This window comes from Mycteria americana, chromosome 2, assembly GCF_035582795.1.
Source record: "Mycteria americana isolate JAX WOST 10 ecotype Jacksonville Zoo and Gardens chromosome 2, USCA_MyAme_1.0, whole genome shotgun sequence".
NCBI classification, from domain to species: Eukaryota; Metazoa; Chordata; class Aves; order Ciconiiformes; family Ciconiidae; genus Mycteria; species Mycteria americana.
Genome location: NC_134366.1, coordinates 82621503 through 82647169, shown reverse-complemented (window position 1 = coordinate 82647169; position 25667 = coordinate 82621503). Strand labels below are relative to the sequence as shown.

The 25667-nt window shown below is 38.0% G+C and overlaps 1 protein-coding gene across 1 annotated transcript in view; it reads left to right on the top strand.

Annotated features, from left to right (window-relative positions):
- Positions 1–25667, top strand: part of GMDS (GDP-mannose 4,6-dehydratase) — a 430384-nt gene that overhangs the window by 75628 nt on the left and 329089 nt on the right. Inside the window, exon 4 of the mRNA XM_075493943.1 lies at positions 3265–3374. Coding sequence (XP_075350058.1) covers positions 3265–3374 — 110 coding nt within the window. The remainder of the gene's footprint in view (positions 1–3264; positions 3375–25667) is intronic.

Sequence of the window (25667 nt, the reverse complement as noted above, 5' to 3'; positions counted from 1 at the left end):
TCATGGCTCACAAGGTAAAATTAAGCAGAAGAAATCAAACAGGAACTTGTGTGTTATGAGGACCATCTTGTGAATATGAAAAGTGATTTGAGAAGGCAATGTAGATCGTGACAAATATGTATATGAACATTTAAGGAAAGGGATGGAAGAAAGGAAAAAGAAAGCAGACCTTAAATGTTTTTCCCCACTTCTTATCTCATTTTCCTTTAAATGAGGAATGCAGCCATATGAATGGGAGGAGGAGGAGGAGTTGGACTTGGAATCTCAGGAAAGGCTGCTCCATGGAAACTGTTTGGAAACAATGGGTTTCCAGGCAGTACTGGAGGAAGCAAAGAAGCAATAGTGGTTGAAGTGAGCAAACCCTAATTTTGTCTTTGCCCTATGTGTTCTTCCCATGAGGAATTGATTACACTTTGCAAGATGATGGTCTTCATAGACCGTGAACCTCTTTATACAAAAAAAAATGTAGGGAGAACAAGAAGGAAAACAAAGTGTTTCCTGAAGGTTTTTAGATTGGATAATATTACTAAAACCCAAAGGTTTTGACATTTGACCTGTGTTTATAAATCTTTGCACCAAATAAACCCCATTTCTAGTAAGTCTTTAGTAAGTCTTTCCATGTAAGTCTGTTAGTCTTGAAAGACCTTTTTTTCATGGGTCAGAAAATGAACAGAGCCTCATGCCCTGCTCCCCTTCAAAAAAGCCATTTGGACAAGAAGCTTTGAAGACTTGGTGGTAGACCAAAATGGGCATTCCCCTTTGAGAGCTTTACATTTAAGGTAATTGTGGGAGGGTATCTCTGATGCTTGGCTCAGCCCAGCTGGCAGCCCACCTTTCCCTGGGAAGCTCTGAGACTGCTCTCTGGCCTGGGGATGGTGGCAGAACTGGAGGTCTTTGGTGTAGGAAGAGGGAGCCTGGCTGTGGCACCTCTTTCTTGCTCAGCTGCTGCTTAGGCTGGAGAGGAACCAGTGCTCTTTCAGACCCTAAGGCTCCTACAGAGCTGCTGCTGCTCCATGGACCTCCTCTTGTAATAGTGTCCTCTGCTCCATCCTCTCTGAAAGGCTGGCTCAGCTGGCAGGGAGATTTTGTTTAACTCCCAGCCAAGGTAAGCAGAGGAAGAAGAGGGCCCCCTGTTGCCTAGGGGAAGCTTTCTTTTCTGGTACAGAAAGGGTAATGCATTTGGGTTCTTCCTTGCTCCCACCAGCCCGCAGAGTTGTCCTGAAAAAGGCGGTAACTGCCGTCGGAGAAACTGGTTAGGTGGTGCTTGCTCTTGGTCTCTATTTAGTGTCGCAAGAAAAATGCAGCAGTTGTTAAGGTGGTGTGGACACCAAGAGTTTTGAGGATTGCAGGTTAACACCAATATCCAAATAGTTTTATCCTATAACCATTTGGGATCTTGTGCATGCTGTGGCCTACAGGCAGAACTGGTTTCATGTATTGAATTTCATTTGGGAAGCAGGACAGCTGCATTCCATACAAGTGGAAACGTGGTGTTCCAGCACAGCCTGTATAGAACTGGTGGCAGGAATGAAGGCAGACCACACCATGGATAATTGATGTGTATGCACAAAAAGGGTCATAATCTGCTTGCCAGCCCTCATATTTAATCACAGCTACCTCTTTCTTTAAAAAAAAAAAAGTTGCATTACCATTCCCGTACCTGTTAGCCACAGCTTCCACTGGGTCTTGAAGTCTCTTCAGAACTGTCCTTTTCAAACGATGTATATGTAAAAGCAGGCTTCAAGAATATACTGTGACCTGCTGGGCTGTATCACTTTATCAACCTGAAGAGCCTCAAGTGCCTGTTACATGGGAATGTGCAAAGCTGAACACCTGAGAACTGCATGATCTGTTACTTCCTTGCTGCCTTAAACTGTTAAAAAAACCCACAAACAACCACCAAAAACACATTAAAAAAAAAACTGAACCAGCTTAAATAAAAACAAAGTTTATGTATCTCTACAGCATTTAAAAAAAATGTACTGTGGATTCATATGGTAGTCTCTTGTAATAAATCTTGTATTTCTTGGTTTCAGGATTAAAAAAAAAGAAAAAAAATCAAGTTGATTATATCTGTTGATGATAGAGCCCCAAAAAAGTGGTGAGCATTGTCAAATAGGAAGACCGCTAAACTGTACTGAAATAGAAATTTCTTCTTTTTCCTGGAGATACGGCAATGTAAACATAAATTTATTAAGGTCAAAAACATCAAATGAAAATCTATATAAATGTGGCAAGTAACTGTAAACAGCTAATTCATCAATAGTTATAACAAGATTTTTCTTTTTGTTGAACAGGTATGTGAATAGCAGTTTGGTGGTGTGTTTTGGGTTTTTTTTTGGGTTTTTTTTTTTTGTTTTGTTTTGTTTTTAAATAAGAGGAAAATGAGACCTGTTTTATCAGAATGAATTTCACTTCTGGAATAATTTCTTGACAGGTCAGGATCTGAAACCAAGGACAAGTTGATAAGCCATTGCAACCTGCTCTTTTAATTTTGACAAGGAGCTGGTCTCATGCTCTTACCTACTTTTTCACACATAAATTAGAAAGGTAGTCAGGAAAGGACAAATAACAGCTGTGTGACTGACGTATCTAACCCCATTTGAAATTTTGGTGTGTGATATCATGAAGAATGTTTCACTGACAGTTACAATGTTCTCTGAAGTTCCTTTCCAGTGTGTATCTATATTTTTTAAATGGAAAAACAATAGTAATGAATGCAGTGGGTTATACTGTAACGTTACCTAAATGTTCATCTTGTAGGTACCTTGGGCTTTTTTGTTGTGTTGTGAAATTATTCGCAGTGAGGAACTTGCACATGTGCAACATTTTGGGAAGGAGGAGAAAGCTATCAATGTATGCTTAAGAAGTTATTAAAAACCTTTGTGAGTGGATAATTGGAAGCCTAAACTAAAATAATGCTTTTTTTGGTTTTGTGGCTGAAATTATGTGCATGACATTGATCAAACTTGTACAACCTGGGTTAATGAAGTGTAAACTATTAAACAAATGATATAAATGTTGCTAGGCAAATCAGTTTATTGAAAAGAGAATCTGAAATGGTGTTCATTACTCCTGCAGGGAAATATATTTTGTACTGAAAGCAGGGAAAAAACCCAAGCAAAACCTTGTTCAGCTGGTGATTTCTTAACTTTTTCCAGTAAATGTTTACTTGGATTTTAAACCTGGAATAGGAATTGGACCAAGAATGCCATATTGTTCTGGGACTGAAGTGTATTAACTCTGTGTTCTTAAACTCTGAAGACATGAAGCTGCACTATGGGGATCTCACGGACAGCACCTGCCTGGTGAAGATCATTAATGAAGTCAAACCCACGGAGATATACAACCTGGGAGCTCAGAGCCATGTCAAGGTGAGTAGCTTCTAGCACTGGCAATTGTGAATGTGCATTGGTGGTGGTGTACTGCTTCGATTATTTTAGACTGCAGCACTTATAGCCGTTTTAACAACTGCTGACTTTGACAGGTAAACACTGCCTTAAATCAAGATAGTTGTGTTTGCTGTGGTGCTGAATTACTGCACGAGTCTTGCTACTGAATATATATATTAAGATGTCAGAATAAGTGAGGTTAAATTGTCATTGCCAACAAAATCCACAGGTTTAAAAGTCTGATTTTCCTACCATGTGAAATAACTTTTGCTGTAGAGTTTGCTGCTGATCAGTCCTAGTGGAGAAGTTATGCAGTGTTGTTAGGCCAAACAGTGCTTAGAAACACATTATTCCATTTGCATTAAAATCAGTACGTGTATCTGAGTATGTCACTTTTTCTAGAAAAGCTTTGCCTATACCAGTTTTCATGCAGGTGGTATTCTTGGAAAGATTGACCTACAAATAGAGAAAACCGCTTTGCTACTACCTGCAGTATTATAACGTCTCTGGGTTTTTGGTCGGAAAAATCAAGTTACAGAAACTGAAACAAAAAGGACTTGTTGAAAATGAGTAACTTGACCTTGGCAAGTACTGCTGCATCGTAAGGAAAGAAAATGAATAATAGAGAGGATAACTTTAATTTGTGTTTTACATATGTTAAGCTACATTGCTGTATCATGGAAAAGCTCAGTTTACTAACACATGACCTCTATTTACTTGCAAAAACCTCATTCATACTTCACTTCATGATTACAAACTGAAACTGATGGACAGGTAGCAAATTGTGATTAAAATAAGTGTGTGTCAGACGTATGTCCTGTCCTTATTGTGTGCAATGTGAAAGTATTCTTAAGTGGTAGTATTCCCTGGCCTCTCTTGAGGTGAGAACTGAAGGAGCATTTAAGCCTTATGAAAATCAGTTTGGCTTTAGTTTTGTAAGTCAGTCTTCCTACAAAAAGCAGTGTGGTGTTCCTATCAGTCTGTAAGCCTTGAAACCCAGCAAGAGGAAATCATGTTGAAAGACTGCAGTTATTGACAAGACAAACAGCAGAATATAGAGATGAAATGAGAACAATTTTGCTTTTAAATTGCTCGCATGATTGAATTATTCAGTTTGCTCTGTGCTAAACATGAGTCTGCCTGGGTTTATTAGCTCAGGTACAGCAGTATATGAACAAGGCTACATAAGTCCAAGGGCAGCTGTGGTCCAGAAGGCAATTTTACTGCGGCTTTGCAGAGTGAAACCTGAGCCAGCAAACCTCGCTGGGTATTTGCAGTCCACAGCTAGATGTTCCAGCATTTCTTTTCTTGAATTGTTGCATTGGATAACAATCTCCATGGAAATTACTTGTGTCCCTTAGGTGGTGTTAGCATGGTACTAATGTGCTAGTCCCAAACTATCTCCATGTGGCTGCCAACAGCTCAAATCACAGCACCAGGAGGGCGTGAAGGGATGGTGGTGGTGATGCTGCTATAGGTTCTTGCATGACGCTGCCATGGGCTCTGGGAAAGTTTATTCCTCAAATATCTCACCGCATTAATATTTTGAGCCAACGCAGATCTGGCACCGAGTCTGGGCTTTTGGACATCTAATGGGCCTTGGAGCATAATGAGGAGACATCAAAAAGGTTCTCTTAGAAGCTAGCCTGAATGCAGCAGGCCAATACTTAGGCGATGTTAGAAGTTCTACTGGAAGTCTAGATGGACTTCTTCAGGGTGTGCTTATTATGCTTCTTAGCATCTCCAGTAATACTTCTGTTGTCACAGTTGAGGAGAGAACCTAGGCACCCCAAGACTGTTAACTGAGGTGATTGGGGGACTTGACTATGGTATCAATAGGACTTAAAAGCAGTCCAAGAGCGCTTACCATTTTAAAACAATTCCCAATGTTAGAAGAGGGAGTAGGACTTGGCCACCTGCAGGGGTGAATGTCTTCACCAGAGACCTGAACAGCTCTTACCATTAAACTTTGATTATGTAAACTTACTGTTTTTGCCTGTGTGCATCATGTTTGGGGAAGGAGGGAAAAGAACTTCTAATCTTAGCTTGCTTCACATTCTGGTGACTTTGAACCAGTGATGTCTTCAGTATTTTTTGGTGGTGTTTATGTTGGCTTGTGTTTATGCAGAATAAAGTTTTCTATCACTCTCACTTCCAGTTAGTTCGTGAGCCATGCTGAAATGAAGGAAAATAAAATAATAGGAAGTTGGTCTGGTTTCCTGTAGGAAACCAATGAAGATGAAATCGGTTCTTGGAATGAACCCACAGTAGTTTGGGAAATACTGTCAGAGAAGACGTTTTTCTGAATCATAAATAGTGAAGACTATGACTCATAAAGTAGGTCATTGAGAGGCTGATCTGGTCTTGTACATGGGAGAAAGTGAGAGAATACTGAAACTTACTCCTTATTAAAAACAGTAAACTTAACAGAATGATATCATCAGTAGGAACAAATTATCCAGTGTGCATTCCTGTCTGTTTTGGTGAGAAATGGGGATTAGCTCTCCACACTGTAGCTTCTCCATTGGATGTTCAGAAAACAGTAGCACATTCACTTCATAGTTACTAAGTAAACAGTTTAGCCTCATTTTCTCTATCCAGTCTTTATATGTCCTGCTGCTTTGGCTTTTGGTGCTTTGGGAATCCGGTGTGCTGACCATGATTTGTTTTCATTTAATTAGGTTTCAAGGGAGTGATTGTTTACAGTATATTGATTCTAAATAATAATCTATCATTGTGTATAGGTAGCATGCAGATGGCTTAATCTAAATTCTGTTATCTGTAACTCTATACTCATATCCCTCTCTCTGTTGAATGTCTTGAAAATCAATAATCCAAATGCTAGGTTGGCTAAAATGATATAAATGTCTCTTCTTGCACAGTGTTTCAGTAGATGCACACACATAGATACGAATTTGTAACTATGTTTTTCTGAAGGACAAGTGATCTCATCAGTATTTAACTGTGCTGTAAGATTTTTTTGTTTTGTTTTGAGTTGTATTGAATTGGTAAAGCTGGTAAATATTTTTTTTACAAATTTCTGAAGCAAAAAGGCAGTGTAACCATAGTAAAAGATCTCTTGCTTTCAGCACTTGAAACTTGTTGCACTGAGCAGTTAAACATAGGACTGAAGACATGGCTCCAGTTTTATGGCTATTGCTATCCTAGTAGTCATGTGTTTAAATAGCCTAGTCCAATTTGGCTGTAGTGCAGATAGCCACAATTTCTCAGTTTACTTCTTTAAATTGTATGGGGTAGTAGAAGGTTATTTTGCCTACTTACTGTTTGCATTTGTTGCCAGAAATTTTATAGCAAATGTGTTTTATGAAATATGAAAATAATGGGTTGACTTTTCTGTGATAGCTGTTCCTTACATATTCAACATGGACGTATTATTGCAGAGTAAAACATTACTTGTGTGTAACTCCAGTAAATGCTCAGTTTGGGTTTTTTCACCTTGCAAGATGTATACAGGGTTTCATTGTTCTTTAGGGGATATTAAGGTTCTATTTAGTTTTAAGTCCTTGCAGACATATGGGTGTTTGGAGTCACGCAGGAATTAATTTGAAGAAGCAAACCCTACCACTGTTAGCTGAAAGGTGAAATGTAAAAATCAAGGGCCTGTTAGCATATAACCCCTCACCTGAGTGAGGATCTCTTTACACTTGTCTGTTGAATTCAGCTTTATCGCTAGCTCCTCCATTTTTCCTTCTATATTTTTGTGCTCTCCAAAGTGTCCTCAGTCTTGGGAGGCCTTTAGTCTCCTCTTTCCTCATTCTGGCAAAATTAAAGAATTTACTAATTTCTGATTATTTTGTGTCTTTATCTGCATCAAATACTGACCCCTAATTGCTGTGAACCAAACATGTTATGAACTACTAATTGATTTCAACTCCATGGCCGTTAATGTGACTATGTCTGTTTTCATGCTGCATGGACGGTGAAGTGGCAGCAGGGAAGATGAAGAAACAAAAAAATAGCAACAAGGTCTTCAGAGCCCATGGAGGAAAATTCCAACTTATGTAAAAACCTGTGCTCACCGGTGTCTCTGCTGCATCCTGAAGTTATAGCTTGCATGCTGGGTGATGCGAAAGTGGGATTGCTGCAGGGAAGGGAAACTTGAAGTACACAAGCAAAAGTTTACATCATATAATTTTACAGAATCACAGTATGGTTGAAGGTTGGAAGGGACTTCTGGAGGAAGGGACCTCTGTCTAGTCCAACCCCCTTACTCAAAGCTGAGTCAGCTAGAACAGGTTGCAAAGGACCTTGTCCAGTCAAGTCTTAAGTAGGATGGAGACTCCACAATCTCCCTGATCAACCTGTTCCCTCACCTGTGCTGTTCCATCACTCTCTCAGTGAAAAAACAACACCCACCACCACAAACTTTTAAATATTTTTAAATAGCATTTCCTGTATTTCAGTTTGTGCCCATTGCCTCACCTCTTGTCACTGGATACCACTGAGGAAGAGTCTGTCTCGGTCATCTTTACTCTTCCCACCATCCATTAGGTATTTTTATACACATCAGTCAGATCCCCCTCTGAGCCTTCAGGCTAAACAAACCCAGCTCCCTCAGCATCTCCTCATATGACAGATGCTCCAATCCTTCAGCCCTTTGTGGCCCTTTGCAGGTCCATTATGTCTGTACTGAGAGCCCAGAATTCAGTGGTCTCGCCACTTAGCACTGTAGAAGCAAAAGATCACTTCCTTTGACCTTCTGGTGACATTTATCCTAATGCAGCTGAAGATGCTGTTGGCCGCCTTTGCTGGTTCATGGTCAACTTGGTATCCAGCAGGACCCCCAGGCCCTTTTCTGCCAAGCTCCTTCCCAGCTGGTCAGCCCCCAGCATGCACTGGTGCATGGGGCCATTCCTTTGGAGTTGCAGGACTTTACACTTCCATTTGTTGAACTTCATGGAAAATCCCTTCTGCCCATTTCTCCAAACTGTTGAGGTCCCTCTGAAGGACAGTATACCTATCTGGCATTATCAACCACTCCTCCCAATTTTGTATCATCTGCAGACGTGCTAAGGATGTACTCTGTCCCATTGTCAAGGTCATTGTGTACCCCTGGGGTACACAATTGTACTGGGGTACTGGGCTCCAGCTGGACTTTGTGCCACTGATTACAACACTCTGAGCCCAGCAGTTCAGCCAGTTTTCAGTCCACCTCACTGTCCACTTATCTAACCTACTCTTCCTTCATTCACCAACCCAGTCATCTCATTGTAGCAGTCTATCAGGTTGGTCAGGCATGATTTCACTGACCAGCTGACCAGCCTGTAGTTCCCTGGATCCTCCTTCTTGAAGACAGCAGTGACATCTCCTTTCTTCTAGTTGTTAGGAACCTTCCCTGATTGCTATGACCTTTCTATAGTGGCTTCGCAAAGGCATCAGCCAACTTCTTCAGCACTTGTGGATGCATCCCACCAGGTCCCATGGTGTGTGTCCGGTTTGTATAAATGTTCCCCCGATCATCTTCTACCACAGGTAGGGTACCCCTTCTACCATGGGTCTCAGGGACCTGTGATTTCTTAATGTCAACCTTACTAGTGAAGACGGAGTTGAAGAGGATGTGGGATACCTCAGCCTTTTCAGTGTCCTTTGTCCCCAGGTTGCCTGCCCTGTTCAGCAGCAGGCCCACATTTTCACTGATCGTCTTTTTGCTGCTGATAGACCTGTAGAAGCTCCTCTTGCTGCCCTTCTTGTCCCTGACAACATTCAAATCCAGGTAGGCTTTGGTTTTCCTACCTCTATACCTGCCTACTTGAACAGTCTCTTTGTATTCCTCCTGGGTTGCCTTTCCATGCTTCCACCTCTTATACATTTCCTTTTTATGCTGATTTTCTCCTGCAGGTTTTATCAGTGATGTTATAAGGGCAGTCCCCTTCCCTCATCCCCTTTCTATCCATGCAGTTAGTATATTTGAAAATCATCTATGAGAAAGCCTGTGTGGGAGAGGATGGTGTCACTCTGAGGCAGTCTCATATGAAGAAGGTACTTCCACTGCATGTGTCCGGCGAGTACTTAGCTATGAGGAAAGTCAAGGCACAAGCTTAAATAACTTAGCACAGAACTAAGTCAGAACCGAGAACTGAAATCTCCTGGTTGTTGAGTTCTGGGATTCTTTCAAGGTCTGTCCTCATGCCATTCAATAGCCAGACAGGGGAATGTGCCCTCCTTACAGAACAGCTCTCTATTAGGATCCTTATTTTGAAAACCCTTCAATTTGGTTTGGCTTAGTTTTAATGATCTCAATAACACTGAAGTAAAATAGCTTCTAGTGATTGCTGCCATTGCCTATTTGGTAGATTAGTTCTGAAAATAGTTCTTTTGCGCTGGAGAAATGTTTTGGTATTGTAGTCCATGTGTTAAATCGGAATGTTCCCCGTTAGTTTGCAGTGTGGATTTTTTTTATCATACATAAATACCAATCAGTAATATTAATAATGCTACTTAGGCGCTTACATGCTAACTGTGTACTTACCCAGTTTGGTTCCAATCCTGCAATGCTTCCTCATGGCGAAAGTTTTTTTTTTAATTTGATACAATCTTGCTTGTATGAAACTGCAGGCTAAATAATTCAAAGCACTGATTGTAAAGCTTTTCCACTATTGCATTAGAAACAAGGCTTAGAATTGTGCATTACAGCTTGCATAATAAATGTTTTATGTACTGTACCTCGTGGTTCTTATTGTTCAGTATGCACTGTTGTGCTGTTATATTGTTGCATAGGTTTTAAGCTTGTTATGAATGTCACAAGCTCACAGCTTCTGAGAAAATTAATGGATTTTTTTTGTGTGTTTTAGAAAACAAGCAGTTTGGCTGTTTAGTGTAACAAGATCTAGTCTAGTTAATTGTAAAGAACATTAGCAGCACTCTGTTGTAGAGATGTAGTAAGACTTGTAGGCAAAAATAAGCCTAACAGACCTTAATTTTATAGAGTTAGAGAATTTTATAGTTATGCTTTATAGAATATTTTATTGTCTCAATATGATATCAAATTACTTCTAATTTAGCATGTATGGCAGTTCATTTTATTAGCCAAAAAGTGAGTTTCCAAACCTGATTTGTACTATAATGAGATTATAAATATAGAACCTACTGCCCTGGGGTACCTCTGATTAGCGTAGGATCCCTGCACGGGCCTGCGGTGCCATGTTCTGTGGCGTGCTTGGGTACCTGTCCGTCTCCTGTCATCTGTTTGCTGGTGGTGGCGGCTCGTAACACCAGCCTTGTGAACACAACCTCACTAGAAAATTGTTATGCAAACCAGAAAATTCTGTATTTGCACAGCGCTTTACATGATAGGGCCTTGGTCCTTAGCCAGGGCAATTAGGCTCTTTGCCGTAAATACAAAGAAATAAAAATGAGCTGGGCTACCTTCTGTCCTGCAGAATGCTTTACTGCTTTTGCTCGTGCTGGTATCATCCAGGGTATGATCCTGGAAGGTGCTGAAGAGTCTTAATGTAGCTCAGCACACCCTTTAACTGCTTTAACTTCAGGCTGAGTTGCTCGAATGCTTTCCTGGGTTTTGTGCGTGATGCTGTGTCCTTGTGGGATGGAGTGCACCAGAGGGCAGAATAAGCCTCTCAAGTGTTTCTTTCAAATGCTTATATGTGTTGTTCTGCTGCGTGTAGCTTAAACTCTAAGTAATCCAATTCCTTTTAAGCAATCAGGTTTTAGGTAGTTTTACACTTGAATTATTCTGGGCAATTTTTTTAATATAATACTTGCAGTACCTGTTCAAACAGATTTTGTGTGTGGCCTAGAAAGAAAGGTAATTCCAGTAATAGCTAGCAATTGGAATTTTGTATGTCTCTTCACTTGGTCTACTAAATATTTATGGCAACTTTACACAATCTTTGTAATTGCAGTTGTATTGTCAGGCTAAATAGATTTAAAACAAAGTGTTACTAAGGAATTTAGTGGAACTATTAATTTTACTAAACAGATTAACTTTAATAGTTAAATATATATATTATGGCTGCAAATGTTATGGATACATAAAAAGAATAATGGAATAATGCACTCAGTGGTACTAGTATTTATTAGCAAATACAAGCATTAACAAATTGCTCCCCAAACCAAGTACTATTTATGTCAATACCAATGAGCAAATGAAGGTATTATGTTTATGAGTATGTTTTAATACTACAGAAGATCTCTCATGACTTCTGCTGCAGGCTGGTATTGCCTCTGTGCCCTCCTATTCCACCTCTCTCTCTTTTTCTCCTTACCTGCCCCTCCCTCCCTCAACAAAACCCCTCCTTTTCTCCCTGCCCTTGCTCTGAGGTAGGGTATTTTTTCCCCCTCTGTAGAAAACTACACAAGAGTTCATATGCTTTTTGGATCACAGTGACCTTATTTATAGTTTGTGTGAATAACTTCCTATGTTTTTGCTTTTTTTAATCGTTCATTTTGTTGTTTTTTTCATATGGATCATTTCCAGGGTAAACGCTGAAGCACATTTCTACCAATACGTTACTTAAGTGTATCGGGAAAGCAACCATGTAAAAAAAAAAAAAAAAAAAAAGAAGTATTTGAGTACTTAATCGGGGATGTGAAAAGGACCAGACTGAGCCCTGAAAGAGGACTTTTCCATGTGGCTTGGTAATTAAAGCGTACAACGTACGCTGTCATGAATCTGTAACTGAAGATTATAGATTCCTTCTGAGTGTTTTGCAGCTTCAGTGGGTGTCTCTTGCATGATGTTTTACACATGCAAGTTAGGGACTTTTTTTAGCCGCCGTTCCTGTGTTGTGCAGTCGCATACAAAGCAGGCTGAACACTGTGATGAATGAAGTGGTGTTTATCTTTGTGACCCCGATGACGGATAAAGTACCACCTCCTTCATCTCATGCTTTGTGTGTGGTTTCTGCTTTAAGGCTCCGTAATTTGACTTCCTAACTGACTTCTGAATTTTAAGTCTGGCGTAGTGAAGGGGGATGGCCGGTGAATCCATGTTCGTTCAATGCCATGGCCCCGGTTAGGTCTGGGTAGCTGTTGAAATCAAGGCCTCGATGAGCTCTGTCGCTACATCATTAAATTACAAATTTTAAAATGATTGCTTTAAAGCGAACGTTAGAACTGGCCTCTTGTTTGAGGTTGTAAATGGAAGAAGGTTGTTAAATCCGATTCCCTTTTGAGAGAAGAGTGGTTTATTATGTAATTCTATTTTTCTTTCCAATAACCAAATCTCTGCTGTAATTGTAGCTGGTTTTAAGTGCAAAAGTAATTGCTGAAGTGATTTCTGCACCTGGGCGTGAACGGGGAGGAATGATCAAAATCTTCCCTGATAGTTCTCTTCGAACAGCGGCTGCAGGGGAAGAGAAAGCTGGGGAAAGGGAAGGCGAAACCGGCCGCGGCGTTCGCCGTGTTGTATTGCTTGTGTCAAATAGATGGCAGCAGAGCGTTGTACACTATGGGGCCGGCCCGTCCTGTAATGGGAATGAGGGGGGAATGACACTTCAAGCTGACTTGTATCAACTGCAGCCTCCAACAACTTGTTGTTAGGCATAAAATAGGAAAGAAAGCTACTATTGATAGTGCGGGCGCATAGAGGATGAAGAAGGGTATGAGATGCTATAAAGTACTGAATTTCTGGAATAGTCCCAGGTGGCAAAACTTAATCTTTTAAGGTATGTCATCCACTCATGCAACATGATTGAAATCAGCTAACATAATATGCATGTCAAAATAAAGAGACAGAAAGAAAAAGAAAGTATTCACAAGTTGCAACTGAAAGTGATATACAGCTGCCTTGGGGTACTGTAGGAGTTGGCCAGAATGCCTATTTTTTAGTTAAGTGAGTTAGAGAAAGGAAATGTCAGTCCTCAATCAGGCAAGCATTCTTTGGAAAGGTTTGCTCAAATGTCAGCGTTTTTAGAAAAAGAGCTGCAGTTTGTTCTGCTCTGATCCCCAAAATTAGATTTGCTATTAAAATGAGTCAAGCTGTAGATCTGTCTCGAAAAGTGTTTGATTAATAAAAGTGGTACAGTGTTTGACTTGGTATTTATTAAGTACAAAATTAATGGCTACAAAATAGCTGCAGTCATCTAAGCATTAACATATTTTGTTGCATGCTCATCTGCATCTAAAACTTTGTAGTAGCACGATCCGAAAATAAAAGGTGGAATCAAAGGCTTTGATGTCAATGATTGCTCAAGCCCTGGGATTTTAAGATATCATAGCAGGAGGATAGAAAAGAAGTTGAGAAATTATTATTATAGCATGACTAGAGTAGTCTAGAAATTATGTCAAGGCTGGAAAAGTCAATATGGGGTGCTATCTCAAAGTTACAAAGCATTTTATTTCTGCTAGAGCTCTGAGTGCAACCGTCCTGCTGAGCATTAGCTTTACCGTTTATATTTCTGAGGGACCGCGTTAGGGTTTTACTTTCTGTAAACAAATGCTTTTTAACTGAGTTGCCTGAAAAATTATTACAACAACTTGGAGATACCTGGCAGGTTTCTATTTTGATAACAACTTGTTTCTCGTATAATGTTTCTTTTTCTCAAATTTGGTGATCCATCCACCCTCTTCACCAGGCTAGTAAGAAAACCAAACCACCATGTAATTTATTTCTTACTGGTTTAAAGAAAAGCATATTTGATTCACTTTGAAGTGTTGCAACTCATGCTAGCTGCTACAATTTACTGAGATCAGAGAGTAAGACAGGTCTACGGGAATGTAGGTGATTTTCAGTATCGTTCATCATACACTATAGAAAGTGCTAATATAATAGCTCTGACTTCTGGAGCGTTTTCATTATGGTTAAATTACTGTTCATGCAGCTGGATAAGTGGGTCTGCATGTGTTTTGGTTTGGTTTTTTTTTTAATTTTTTTTTAATGTCTTAAAATGAAAGTGACAATTTCAAGAAAAAAGTTGATACAATAGTTACATGCAATACCTGCTATTTGAACACCGGTAAAGCACTGCTATTAAGTGAAGGAAATGTGTGTGATTTGTTGGAGGAGTAATAATATGAAGCTATCTTAATCCACTTTTTTCTCTTGCTAAGTATTAAATTAATTTGGTATATCATGTTTTAAAATTTTTATTGTGCCTCTGAACATGCTTCCATAGAGGCATATTAAATTCTTGGAAGAAATAACATGGTCGTGTTTTTATATTTTTAGAAACCATTTACTAAGTTGCTGTTCTAAACACTAGAAATGGAATCTATGAAAAATCTGTGAATATGCAATAATACATGCATTGCATTGATTATTCAGATAAATTAGGTTGGCAGAACAAATACTAGCTTTTTAAAATAAGCAGTTCCAAAACTCTCTCTGTAATTCTTCTCGGGGCTAAGTGCTACAGACTCCTATTTAAGCCAAACCTCACTGAAATAAATGTTTGCGAGGGGGTTGGTGGGGAGGGAGGGTGGTTGTTGTCTCTTGCCTCTTTTCCATTGAGGTAAGGATATTAGCTTGAATGACATCATTTAATTTTCTCAATTTTGAAATGGTATATTTGCATAACAAAGCAGTATTTCTTTTTTTCCTTTGGGATTATTAGGACTGCTGGGGTGTATGTGTGCGTGCATGTTTCTAGTCTTCTTGCTGAGTAACGCTAGATTTGTTCTTTGTTCTGTGTAAGTTTGGCTTTGTGGTTTATGCAGCTTTAAAAATGTATGTGTATCCTCTCAACTTCCTTCATCTGTGGAAGAAAGGCACTGTGCGTCTTAAAGCTACTCGGTATGTTTTATAGGCATGCAAAACAAGAGAAATAAAATCTTTTCTGTGGTAAAAATGGTTTTGCTTATTTTCTTAGAGCATAAACCAGCATGGAGATAACTTAAAGCACACAAAACATTTCGGTCAAAGAACTGTTGCAGTGAGACATGCACATTTAAGCTCACGGAACCTATGATTTAGAACGGCTGTGTGGTCAGGAGTGGCAGAACACATTTATATCGGCAGGGATTAATTCCACTGTTACAACAGTCCGTGGGCAAAAGTTTCTATTTTTCCTTGAACATCTTAGAAATGGAAGATGAAACATAATTTGTTTGAGTTCCAGAACTGTAATGAGATTTTTTTTTTTTTTTTTTTTTTGCTACTTCATTAGTGTCAATAAATTTTGTGGATGTTGGGAACAGACATAGTTGTTTAACTTAGCCATGTTGAAAAATATATCGGTTAGGAAAAAATGTAAGTTGTCATTTTGGGATGTTTAGGATCACTTGATGTTGTGCATTCATTTCTGCGTTCATTTCTGTGTTCTTGATGTTGTGTTCTGTTTATAGCAATGATCTCGAGGGAATTTGTATAGAATATTGCATCTTAACCGACTGTCTCCTGTGAATGAGATGATTGCTTACTTTGTAAACAGTGTGCATCTGGCATTTACTGATAATCCATCTGAATTAGGAATCAGATTGGTTTAAATAGTGTTGCTGCAGTTTAATCTTGTTGTGATGCTGCTGTGTTATATTTCAGCAGGCAGAAAACAGTTATTCAGGAAATTTCTCGGTTCTCTTCAGAGGTGATGAAGAGCTATAACTTAGGAACAACTGAGCATTCCCTGCTTGTGCAAAACACTTGGATCTGGAGAGAGAGAACGTCTTTATCAGTGTTTGTGCCCTAACCTGCAACTTATTTTGCAGAGAAGTTAGGTATGTTTTATATAATAGCAGATTGTTTGGAAAAACTTCTTTAAAAAAAAAAGAAATTCAGTACTCTCTGCCATTGCATAAAGAACACCTCAAATTCTATTCGTTTTTGTCGCTCTGACTCTTTTGAAGTGGAGCTATATCAAGCATCTTTGGCAATAAACTCGGACTCCAAAAGTGTAGTTAGAGCAACAGGAGGAGCAGCCTGGTGGTTTATCTTCCTACACAGCTATCCATCCTAGCTTTCCATTACCTTATTTTTTCATTAAGTATTTACTGAATATATTATGAATACATAATTGCATCGTGAATGCCTGAACTGCATTTTTCCTCTAACCGTGATGCATTTTAATTTTAGCCAGACATTCTTGCATAATGTTGCTTCATGGTGATGCAATTTCACTGGCATAGCATCAAAACAAAGGATACAGCATCAAACAAGGATGTAAAAACAAATTAAAGGATGCTAGAAGTTTGAAGCATTGCTTTAAAGATTTTAATATGCTTAATATTCTTGAAATTTTTTTTAAAGCTTTGTGCGTGTGTTTGTGTAACGAGCCATGAGTTCTGGGGACCTTTTCTAATTTTATATTGGTGTAATATTTTTCCTTTGACTTGTCTCTAATACTCCACTGTGGCAAAGAACATCCTCCAGAAATTATGTATTTTAATTACAAGGCACATGAAACCTATGTATTTAGTTAGCTGGGCAGTAAAATTTAATTGCAAAGCTCTAAAAAATGCTCCTGAAAACATTGCATACATTCATCACACCTGAGTCTATGGAGCTAGTAAAAAATTCAGTTAGTTTACTAAAACCACATTATCTAAAATGCCAATTTCACTGAAAAAATGGAGACTAAAAATTGCATTGAGTAGAGGATAATGTAAGATGCTAATTACCTATGATACTGATCTATTCTACACTGTAATCTCTTCCCTGTATAAACTTTATAGTAGCAGTCCTTGCAAGTTTTATCTGAAATAAAATGGTATATAATTCTTCCTGCAGATTTCAAAAGGTACAACTTAATTGAAACAATATGGTATGTAAATAGGTGATAAATGAGAACTCTTTTCAACCGTACTACACAAGAAATTCTGTAAAACGTTTCAGGTTTTTTCACATACTAGATTTTCCTGAAGCTGGTTGCAATAATTTTAATGAAAGAAATGGGACTGATTGACTTGTCATGAGGTTTGATCCAAAGGCCACTCAAGTCACTGGAAGGGATTCTCTACAGTGCTTGGGAGTATTTAATGCTTGCAGGTTTTTGTTACTGTTCTGTGTCTAATACTTTGACTTTGTTCAGATATCAGCGTTTCTAGGTGTTGTGCGTTTTTTGTCGTCACATTTAGATGTATCAGAGCATCATTACTGAATGTTGCAAATTCCAGTGAGTAATTGCATTTTATAGTATTACTATATTTGTTCCTGCGTTATTTTTATTAAACAGCTTACAGTTATGAGAAATGTGTTAGAAAGTTGGACTGGAAACACTGGATGCTAATTAAGATTTAAAACAATGCCATACAAGTCAGTTGAAGACCAAAACTTTGGGTAGTTTTTGGAGAATTGCATCCTGTTATCCTTGTTTAAATTGTGTAAGTAGTTTATTACTTGTAATTCGTTGCCTTACATTTGTGGTTAAGGTACTGAACTAGAATTCCCCTATAAATATTAGTGTAGGATATTCTTTATTTATAGTAAATAAATCAAAGCAAATGACTTGAACCTTCTCTCCAGTGCTTCAACTTACAATAAATAATTGGAAATCTGATTATTAGCATCAAGACATACTGAAGTCAAAATTTTACAATAATGATATGCAACTGATCAATAGAAGTAACTTATGAATAGTGTCAGTGTAGATTTAGTAATCTAAGAACAGTAATATTGTTGCAATTTAATGGTTGCAAAATACATGTAACACTACCTGGCATGAAAACCTGTCCTCATTCACAAGGCAATTTTTCCATTGATTCTGTGGTTTCTGTAAATATTTTTAATCCAAGAATGGTTTGCTTTAAAACAAAACAAAAGAGTAGGGGGGAGGGGAAGCAAAAGAAAGTTTAATATAGTGAGACCCATGGATAAAACAGAATTGTCTGCAATGTATTATCCTTTCTGTCAGCAAGTGTAGATTAAAGTTGACTTTGCTTCTGTAAGCAAATGTTAACATTTTTATAGGAGGGGTATCTTTCTTAGTGACATGTTACATATGCATATTTACTGTTAGATGTTAACATGTTCACAAACTGCACTGTTAACAAAGTGAAATGTGGCTTTCTAATGCCGTGGAGTGTAAATAATTTGAAGATTTAAAGGTCACATGAACAATATATTGAAAACGTAATTATGTTTCAAGGCAAGGAAACAATTGAACCTTAATTAAATGTAGCTTAAATTTTAATTTATGATTGGATTTTTTTTTAAGTAGGCAGGCACTTTTGGTTTTATGTGGGGTGTGGAAGGATGAACATTTTGTCTTTAATATTTGAAGAGAAACTTTTTCCATAATGTCATTAAGTGTTGTTATGATTAAAAACGTCACAAATAATTTTTAAACTTTTTGAAGTGGCTTCTATTCACTATGCCTACAAGTTTGAAAAGAAGATCCCAAGGTGCATATGGGTGTGTGGAAACCTGGCTGTCACTAGATCGTTGCTTAGGTGCCGTTTGGTTCATTCATCTCTACCTCCTGTATCAAATATATTTTCCAAGACCTCCAGCATAGAGGCGGCTACTTCACGGATCTTCTAAACCCTAAGCGGGCTCTGCTCTGGTTATAACATCTCTTCTGGACAGCAGTATCATGCTGCAATATTAGAACATAATTCAAATGAAGCAGTTAAGTGGAAATATATCTTTGGTTCGCTTCCATTAATACACTGTTAGACACCTCACTTCAGACTAAGCTTTCTAACTTGTTTTTTCTTGGCTTTAATTGGACTGCTGTTTGCACAGCATTTGTGGTGTCTGTAGATTCTTGATCTTCATTAAATAGTGCTAATTTTTTGCTTTTTTTAGCTTTCAGTCTACATAAGCAATCTGTACAACCTGATTAGATTTGCATAAAATCAGAAACTAGATACTTGCTAAATTAAATCTGCTCATTTAAGATATCATTTTTGCCAGTATGTTACAACATTGTAGTTAAAAATGTTTGCTGTAAGTGCAAGTGGATGCATTTTAAAAATGAAAGACAGATGTGATTATTTGTAAGAATAACCTATAAAGAAGGGGAAACTTAAGTGTATAGATTTTTTTTTTTTTTTGGCAGTCTATAGTGTCCTGCCCATACTTTGTTTCCTTTACTGAAGTTGTTATTAGTATATGTATTAGTGTATTTGTCCATTCTGTCAGGTAACATTTAGAACTAGTTTTAAAAACCTTTGCTTTAGAAATTGTTATTGAAAATGAGAGGGCAATAGGGAGATAGTTATTTTGTCAATGACTGTGATTTAAAGGATCTTTGTAAAATGGTAGTTCTCCTGCAGAGTTCTAATTACTGTATTTGTCTTAACATAGAAACGTATTGTAATTATTTTTAAAATGCTGTGTTTAGAGTTGAGAAATTGCTTGTCTGACAGGCAATGAAATCTGGAGGCTATACTATCTGCATTGTTCGTTTTGACTATTAATCAGATGTATTTTATCTCCTAACTTTTACGTTTTTGCTTTTCGCTGGTTTGTTTCTTAATAGCATTATGTGGGAAACTGTCATACAAAAGACGCATGAAATTATTGAGATAGGACGGCAGAAGAGAGTGCTCTGTTAACTGTTTATTAAATTGTTATTCTTAGATACCACATTTTATGCATGTTGAACTGCATTGTTATAACACTTAGTTGCACTGTGTGGCACAGATGAATTACTTGGAATGCCATTAAAGCTATTTTCCATATATTAATAATGCTAAAGATTTCAAGTATTTGTCACGTCATGTGCTAAATGTAATGATAATAGTACAAGTGTAGTAGATTGGGTGTTTCATTACTTATTAAAACTTATCAAGTTAAAGTACAAAAGCCAGACTGAATAAATTAGTCTTTTTCATCTTTTTTCTCCTTTTCTGTCACTTTTTGATTTAAGATTTTTTCTTTTCTTTTCCTTTTTTTAATTTTTCTTTTTTTTTTTTTTTAGATGGGTGGTAAGCATGGGGAGTATGTGAAAATATTACACTTTGGAACTGATTTAAAAGGCTTTGACTAAAACCATCTGTTCCCACCTCCTAATCTTCAAGTTGCTCTTGAAAAATAGGCCAAAGCTTATCCCAAGGGAGCTAGTGGATACAACTATCTACAACAATAATAAGATGTAAAAATACAAAATATACAGATACTGAAAGCTCAGTGATCTGTAGCAGCCTACTCTTGCTTTGGGATAGTTTTGCAGGTCTGCCTTCCTTAGTGGGAAGGGGAATATAGGATACGCATGGGGGGGAAGCCACCTATTTGTCTGCGTGTTATACAGTATGACACCAGTATATGGTGAAATTTGGAAAAGAACATCATCATCTGCCACATGCATGTGTTTCTACTTTGCCAGAGAAACTGATTTTCCACACACTCCCTCCTCTCAGACCAAGTTAGGAAAATGTTCAATTATGTCACATTTAGGACTAAAAGTGGGTGTTTGGACCTCACCTTTTTAAAAATAATAAATAAACAAATGCCCTGCAAGCATCAAAACAAGGCTCAGTGTAGGGGTGATGCTTTTTGAGTTGTGGTTTCATGCACAAAACCCCCATCAGCATCCTGCTATATCTTTTCCTTGATATGATTGACACTGAATAATTCTGTCACCAACAAGGTGATTTTAAAGGTAAACGGAGACTCCCCAGGGATAATGCCTCATGTCAGTATTTTTTAATCCAAAGCTTTATTTTAACTCCTATATATATGTGGAGTCCTCCACAGCTTAGGTTTCTGTCTTTGCTGTTTGGCATCCATCTGAATTTGTTGCAGGGGCTTGTGAGATAATACAGGTAGAAGTACTAGCCCATATGCAAAAAACCCCAACCAACTGGCAAATGTAAACAGCACCATCCTTCAGCTTTATCTAGCCAAAATCAGCTCCCAGATAAACACTGGCAGAAGTAGGATGGTTAAAAGATGATGGCGAATACTTTTTCAGGGCATTTGTCCTCTGTCAGACTGTTAATATTTAAAAAAGTCTGGGTTTTGTTGCAGCAGTAAATTGTACGGCGTTTTACAGGCACAAACTTGGTTACAGTGCTTTGTGACCACATCTCATTATAAGTACATGACCCCATAGTGTGCAAAAGCTGAAGCAGGTATAATTCTCATCACTAAATAATAGTTATGCTATGAGTACCTTCACCCTGAGCCTTTTTTGTACTAAATCAACTCTGAGAATATTTGTCTTGTTTACTAATGGCATATCTGGGCTTCATCCCAGGCGCTGGAGACATGAACCTCACCTTTCACATGATGAACTCCATGACAGCTGTATGCCTGTAGACCATCAGTGCAGAGGTACAGTACTTAGCAAGAGTCAGATCCTAGGCTATGGTATTTGTTCCTGGAAGAGAAATATTCTCCAGGCAACTTTAAGAACCAAATTTTTGCATTCAATTCAGTTTTTAAAATGACTAAATTTGTGCATCTCTGTCAAACCTAAATAAAAGGTAGTTGTAGGCTAGCGTAGTCCCCTGGTCAGGAAAGTCCAACTGTATGTGCGTAGGTGTGTGCATGGAGAGAAAGCAGGGAAGAGGCTGTTGGTTGTGTATTAAATAAAATCATATGAATGGTTTGGGTTGGAAGGGACCTTTAAAGGTCATATAGTCCAACGCCCCTGCAATGAGCAGGGACATCTTCGAGTACTCCAGATTTGTTTGAGTACTATAGGTGCTATAGAGGAATCTTTTTTTTTTTTTTTTTTTGGGTGGATTGTTAGTGTTATAGAAGATTATGGAGTTATTTTTCTGTATGTTTCTCAGGTGTTGCTCAGAAGAGGAAGATCCCAAGCATGCAGAAACTTGTGTGCTACGCAGCTGGTGTTGGTACCTGAGTAGACTGTTGCTTCAGTCCCTTCTACGGCTTGTAACACAGTCTGTGTGCTGTAATACTACTACTCTGATTTTGGCTTTATATTTAAAACAAACCAAACCAAAACCAACAACCTCCTGTGGAGTGGTACAGGAATAGTATTTTTCTGTTTGTTTGTTTGTTTTTTTAATAAGAAGCTACATGTAAAGTTATATATTCTTCATTTTGGTTTTTTTTTGTCTTTAAATTACTTGATTTTGAAGTTTGTAAGTCGGAAGGTCTACTCCGTAATTCCTGGTTACATACCACTGCATTTAGAGTAGCTTTGCCCCATAACTCAGAGTTTTTCATTCTCTACCTATGAAAAGAATTGTAAAATCTTTAATTTAAAAAAAAAAAAAAAGATAATTGTAACAGTATGTCTCTCAGAAAGCTGAAAACAAAGTCGGGTGTAAATTGTTTACTCGCCCTCAGGCTGTTTCACCACCTACAAACCACCATCCTGCTTCACCTGTGATGACTTAAGATCTTGACTGAGCAGCTGACGGTGAATACAAACTGCCTTTCTACCCTTTTACCCCCAAACCAGGAGTGCCTTCATGCATAATAATCTGTAAAACCAGAACCTCCTCTCTTCTAATATATATGTCTAACTTTTTTCAAGTCCTTCCTCCAGAGACCCACACTTTTGAGGCATGTTCCAGCACATCTGTAGCTAAGATGCTGCTGTTCCCTGAGCTAGCTCATTTAAAACAAGCTTCTGCAGTGGAGAGCATCCATCTGCCTTTTAAGAAATGGCTTTATTTCCATAGTGAAAAACAGCAGAGTTTAACTGCATCAAGAAGGTAGGATGGTGTGTTAGTTGTCCCTTTGGACTGTGCCACTAATACAGGTCTGCATTCCATGTACCAAGGACTGTAGCTCCTCTGTGTTACTGCCTTTCTTGTAAGATCTGTTCTTGTGGTATCCTATGCGCAATTTGTAAGGACCTTTCATCTTGTACGTGAAGTGAAGAAAGCAACTTCCATTTATGGTTTCCTACTTCAAAGCATGAGCTGCAGCATAGAGGTTCAAAGATGGGCTGCTCTCAGAAGTATATATGCTTCCCCCCCAGACTGTATGTGTTACAGCCATTTAGTCGTAATAAGTATTGCATGGGTCACTTTATAAAGTATGCTGGCATATTCTAATGACTAGGTTATGTTTATAAAACTGTTCTGGAAAAATAAATGCTTTAGGATTTTTCAAGTGTTGTGTTCTGTGGGAATAATTCAGACTTTGCAATGTGATAACTGTTTTTACTGTGTCAGGCACTATTATTAGCATGCTCCAGTCATGACATGGCTGTACCCCAAGCTCATGGAGATTGCTGGGTTTTTTGTTTTATTTAAAAAAAAAAAGGATTTTTTTATTGCTCCAAGTTTTACATTGACTTTTTTTGGCTTGGGACAACAATGTACTTCTCCACTGGTATTACAGGTGCATATAGCACTTGATGTATCTGGTTAGATCAGCGCTCTGCTTGATGTGTTTCTGATCATAGCCAGAGCCTGATCCTTTGCTAGGAGGAGGGAAGGATGGTTTTCCCCCTCCTCTCGCCACAGTGTCACTAAGGGAACTGATATACGTCTTTTGAATAGAAAACAATACATCCGTTGTTTTATTAGGCAGTGACACTATTTTGTTTAGTGTACCAATGGTAGTTGCTAATTCAAGCAGTTGAGATGATAGTGACTCTTCTCAGAAGCATAGACATAAAAATAACGCTTTCAGCTGTAAACAACTCTAATGCAGTGTAGGCATGAGGTTGTTTAATGCCTCTTTGCACTGAGGGCTGTTATTTCCATTGCACCTTTGAGTAATGGGCTAACTAATATGCTGTTTAGAAAGAGCTACGGATTCACGTTTTACTTATTGGCTATTTGTGAATCATACATATCAAAACCACAAATTACTGCCGTTAAAGCTTTGTTGGTGGTTGCTTTTGTATAACATCGGTATTGCAGATTTCAGGAGCTAATATATTTCACTTCTAGTCCTCTTTTTGGTCTAGTAAACTGTGTTAGGATGTGGGAAGCCTCTGTAACTCAGTTTATCACAATTTAACGCAGGGATTTTTTTGATACATTTTTACCTCAGATTTGATGTCTTATAAGTGAGGATAGAGAAATTTCTCAAACAAAATTATTATTTTGAGAATAACTTTCTTTTAGAAACTGGAAAAAATACTTTTTTTCCAAACTTGTGCTTCATGATATCCAATTAGAGAAAGTGTCCCTTTTCAGAAGGGGAAGATTGTGCCAGTGTTCATAATAATTATACATTGTTGTCACGTAGCCAAGGCTGCAATGTTGTTCTTGAAAGACAAAATAAAGTATCTTCTGAATTATGTGACACTCACCCTTCTTAAGTGAGCAAAGCATTCGATACCCCTAAAAACTTAAATACAAAGTTTTTTGCTATGGAAATGAAGCAATTCTACTACATGTTAAAGTACTTTTAAATATTAAGCATAAAAATTAGGTGTAAAATTACAGTATTTTGGACCTTCTGTGACCCTGTTGACTTCCTACAGTTAAATAACAGTAGGTATGTTAGATGCCCTAGGTAATTTCATCAGTATGCATTAAAAGTAGATAGTGACTACTAAACATTTTCTTGGTCTTCTGTACAATAAAACAGGAAACAATTTGGTTGGCGACATAGAGGTGGAATGCAGTACGAAAATGAAATAAGATAAAACTCCCTGTGGAGAAGCAGTCTGCATGTTACACCCTGAAGGGATGAATGCTGATACTGTGCACGAAAGGCTTCTTTAGACAGTCTTGGAATTTCTAAATATTTATTATGGCAGTATATAATGGTTGAATTACATAATGTGTTGCTGTTTCCTGCTTTCTATATCCTGAAAATACTTGATAATTCAATCTTAAGCTTAAATGCTTCTTGTAGTTTCATTAAAGTTTTGCAGATAGGAGCCTTGGAGCAATCAACACTATTGAAAAAAATATTTAGGAGCAAAAGGGAGATTAGTAGGGAACGTATTCTAATGGCTAAAATACTAAGCTAAAAGTAGCAGTCCTGGGTTTTAACTCTTTCCTCACTACTGACTGTTGGGAAGTGAGAGCAAGCTCTAAGGTTCTGATACTCAGGGGGTTACAATGCTCACTTGTTAAAATCTTTGCAATTCATGGTATCAAGTCCTGTGTTTCTCTTATGCTTTATTTAGATGATTTATGGTGTACACAAATAGACTGAAAATTATTTTAATTGGTTCTTGTGTTTGCAATATGCAAGCAATTGTTATTCATCTGCAAAAGCTTATTCAGACTTTGAAGAAAAAAGCCTCTGTTCTTTTACTTTTGTTTCTCTTAAATTGTCTTGGAGAATCTTTGCGTGTTCCTCTTCTTGTTATTCATCAGTAACAATGGCATGGTAAAGTACAGAGGTCGAGCTGTTAATAAAATTCCAAATTGCTCACTGGAACAATGTTGTAGCCAGCTCTTGGGTTAGGAGAACCTGATATGTTGTGCTGGTCTTACCTAAATGTTAAGATTTTTACATAAACCTTAAAATGTTTTGAAGATAGTTGGATCATGAGCAAAGAAAGGAAAAAAAAAAATCCCCTTTCA